This window comes from Poecilia reticulata, linkage group LG13 (genome assembly GCF_000633615.1).
Source record: "Poecilia reticulata strain Guanapo linkage group LG13, Guppy_female_1.0+MT, whole genome shotgun sequence".
Lineage (NCBI taxonomy): Eukaryota > Metazoa > Chordata > Actinopteri > Cyprinodontiformes > Poeciliidae > Poecilia > Poecilia reticulata.
Genome location: NC_024343.1, coordinates 5703253 through 5706770, shown reverse-complemented (window position 1 = coordinate 5706770; position 3518 = coordinate 5703253). Strand labels below are relative to the sequence as shown.

General features: G+C 38.3%; 1 protein-coding gene across 1 annotated transcript in view; it reads left to right on the top strand.

The window, feature by feature from the left end:
• LOC103474285 (alpha-2-macroglobulin-like) overlaps nucleotides 1–1399 on the top strand; it is a 25380-nt gene extending 23981 nt beyond the window's left edge. The window contains exon 36 of the mRNA XM_008425122.1: nucleotides 650–1399. Coding sequence (XP_008423344.1) covers nucleotides 650–654 — 5 coding nt within the window. The 3' untranslated portion in view covers nucleotides 655–1399. The remainder of the gene's footprint in view (nucleotides 1–649) is intronic.
• The last annotated feature ends 2119 nt before the right edge of the window (nucleotides 1400–3518 follow it).

Here is a 3518-nt window from a genome sequence, read left to right as displayed (position 1 = left end):
GGGGAGAGGGAAGTCTGGGCCTCCCTTCTGAAGCTGCTGCCCCCGCAACCCGACCCCGGATAAGAGGAAGAAAATGGATGGATGGATGGAATTTATTTACTGCTAAACATTTTCAAAGTTAGCAAAAACGCTAAAGTGCTAAAGAAAAAAAAATTGCTCTGCTATTAGCCAATTAGTGCAGGGACTTCTAAACGTTTCACCTTTTGTCACCCAAAATAATAATCAAAAAATTATTTCAGACCTTTCCATTTGCTGTTTTTTGTTTGTTTTGTTTTTATTTGTTTGGGTTTTGCAAGCGAGAGAAAATAATAAATCAATGACAATTTTTGTCATGCTACCAGCAAGAATTCAAAACTAGTTTTACTCTTGGCCAGAACCAATGAAAATCTTTCATAACATTCTCAAATTGAAATTGTTTTGATTTCTAAAGGTTGTGTATATTTTCCTTTGGCTTTGTTCTCTCTAGAAACCTTAAAGGTCGCCTAAAACAATATGGAGTTTTTGTAGAAAAGCAGCGTACAGCAATTGGCGGTGCATTCGGATTTTGTTAAACTCTACAGTACTGTATTTAAAAAAACACATGCTTGGTTATTTTATGGAACTACTTATTAATAATAGTGATACCTTTTCTTTTCTTTTTCTTCTGCAGTTTGAAGACTGACCTGAGCCATCAGTGATTCCAAATTTCCTTCAGTTTCTTTTTACAGCTAACATAAATGGTCTCTTACGGTTTACATTACATTTCAAGTGTATGTTTTTATGTTCATATGCAACTAAAGCATAATGGATAATATAATAAAATAAACTGATCCTTAAAAATGTTTTACAGTGCTATGATTAAACCATTTGACCGTATGAGACAAAGTTGTGCGTGCATATACATGCACAACTTAAGCATCTTGATYATTATTAATACAACCTTTTTTATCCTAACATTTTAGATTTTTATTAGTTTAGCAACAAATTGGTTGTGCATTATGACCTTCAATAATATTGAATCTTTGCATTTGTATAATTAATAGCTATAAAAAATATTTTAAAACAATACTCAAATTTATGGAAAAATTGTGATCATGCTGAAGGTGAGACTGAGTAARGATAAAATACACTATTGTCAGAAATAATGTATTTTGCCCCGGTGCTTTGAATAAAGTCAGAATGCCTTAATTTTATCAGTGGCTTAGAGGATTTTGACGGTGAAAAACTGATTTGTTCTGGCAAACGTCCATCATAAATGCTCGATTATTATTGGTCCAAGTTTGGCGCGACTTACGCTTTGGGGAGGAGCATCAGGGAGTCATTTCTCACGATTAAGGACAACAGAAAGTATGACAGCGGAGTGCAGGAACTAAAAAAGAAGAGCCCGATAAAGAGGTGATAAAGAAAATATCCAAGCTAACAGTTTTTTTTGGTTTTTTACTCATATTAGACATGGAACAGAACCATTGTCCTTCTCCGCTTCCCAAAATGTTAGACTTGCCAACTTTGGCTCTACGGTCCGCCAGAACCTGGATCTGAGTCTGATCTGGACTCAAAGGCGGCGGATCTTCTTTGCTAATCGCTACGATGACCACGGATGCGCTTTGGGTAAAAACTGATTAGTTCGTGTGGGTCTGCTGTGCTGAGCAGGAAGCAGAGAGCTGTCAAAATATGGATGTTCATTTTAAAGCATCAGAACAAACATTGCGGTTTGAAAACATCCAAACAYAGGCCGTTTATCCTCCATCCACCGCGGCTGTGTTTTGTATTTTCGGTGATGCTAAAAGTCAGTTATGCTTTAAAACGGATTTCCCTGACTGGAAAAACACCAGAATGATTTAAAGAGCAAGAAAACAGCGAAAATCAGAAGTAATGCGACTGCTTTGCTCGCGTTCTCAATGCGGAGTTCAAAAAGCTGACTAACTTTGCTCCAGGTTCAAACAGACAGAGCTGATGCTCCTCAGCATTTCGGATCCGTCCAACATTTCAGCTGAAAAGTGAATGTAGAGCTGCGAATTCACAGATTGTCCATTTTTCACTTCTTTTGCTGAGATGAAGCCATTTGGCCTCTCGGCTTCTGCTTTCATGAAATATTCCAAATTTCCATTTGGAATATTTAAGATTTATTTTAAATTTATGTGCCCTGAAATCACCTTATATTGGTACAAGCAAGAACTGTTACCGTGGTTATTTCTTTTCGTGGCGGCAGCCTTCCAGGTATTTATACTAATTTACTTATCCGTTTGTGGGCAGGAASAAGGCTGACCAGCAGCTGCTCTCCATGTCCAGCAAACTGGGATGCATAAAGGGAAGGTGCTCTTTGTTAATTTAGACGTTTTTGAGCCACACTTTTCTAAATTTGTCTGTACGCCAATTTTTTGTGTGAAAGTCAGTTTTTATACATGAATACCATGTGTGACCAGCAGGTGGAGATCTTTTCTTTAAAAATTACCAGATGCACCCGAACACAGATTTAGCAGTGCACAATATTTTATTAAAACAATTTCTTTAAAACACTTCTCTTTCTTAAAAATGAGGCTTCAGGCCCACTACTCGGTCCCTGGAACAAAAGGAACACATAAGGAAAAAGGACAGACAAGATCAATTATTCCAAAAGAAATAAAACATGCAATGCAAAATAAATTAGTAAATCAAACAAAAAGAAAACACTTCAAACAATGGAACAAATCATTGTCATCCGCTTCCAAATGCCCTTCGATGGGGCCAGAGGAGTAACGCTCCGCCCACACAGCCGGCCAAAACCGCAACAGGTTTAGTTGAGAGCGACCAAAACAAACAACGGCAAGACAGCAGAGCGTCCAAAGCTCTGCAGCTCCAAACACAATCAGGTGCCTGAAACAGAAAACCCATCAACGGTGGATCCAGATAAAAGAAACCAAAARCTATGTACATGTAGCCGCCAATTGTAGCAACAGTGGGATAAACAAAGACTCACGCACCCTGCAGCGGCCTGCCCAAATATAAAGGCGTTCGCCCCGCCCACCAATCAACGGTGCGCCTCTTGCTACACCCGGTGCACAGAGTGGGGGCGGGTGGAGCACCATCCCTCCACACATGGTTGCTACAAGCTAGGGCCGTTGACTGTATAGAGTTGCCACCCGTCCCTTAAAATACTGAATCGTCCCGTATTTGGATGTTAAATGTTGCGTCCCGTATTGAACCGATACAGGACGCGATTTGTTCCGTATTCTATAAATGTCCGATAGACACGCCTATCACACATCAAGACAGTGATTCTTGAGAATAGGGACAAAACAGGTCCTATGGATAAAGCACAAAATTTGAATAAAATATACACAAAATATAATTTTTTCAAATATCTGACTAAACCAACCTGGGTCATGTGATCACAACAATGTATGTTTTCCAGGTATTTGTTGATTTTTTTTTATTATTTTAAACATTGTAGTCGGTGGATGATGCCTGTAAAATCCCTTGTCCAGGAGCAGAACTCAATACATTATAATAGTTTAAAACAATTAAAGAAATACTAAAATTATATATTATGACAATTAAGT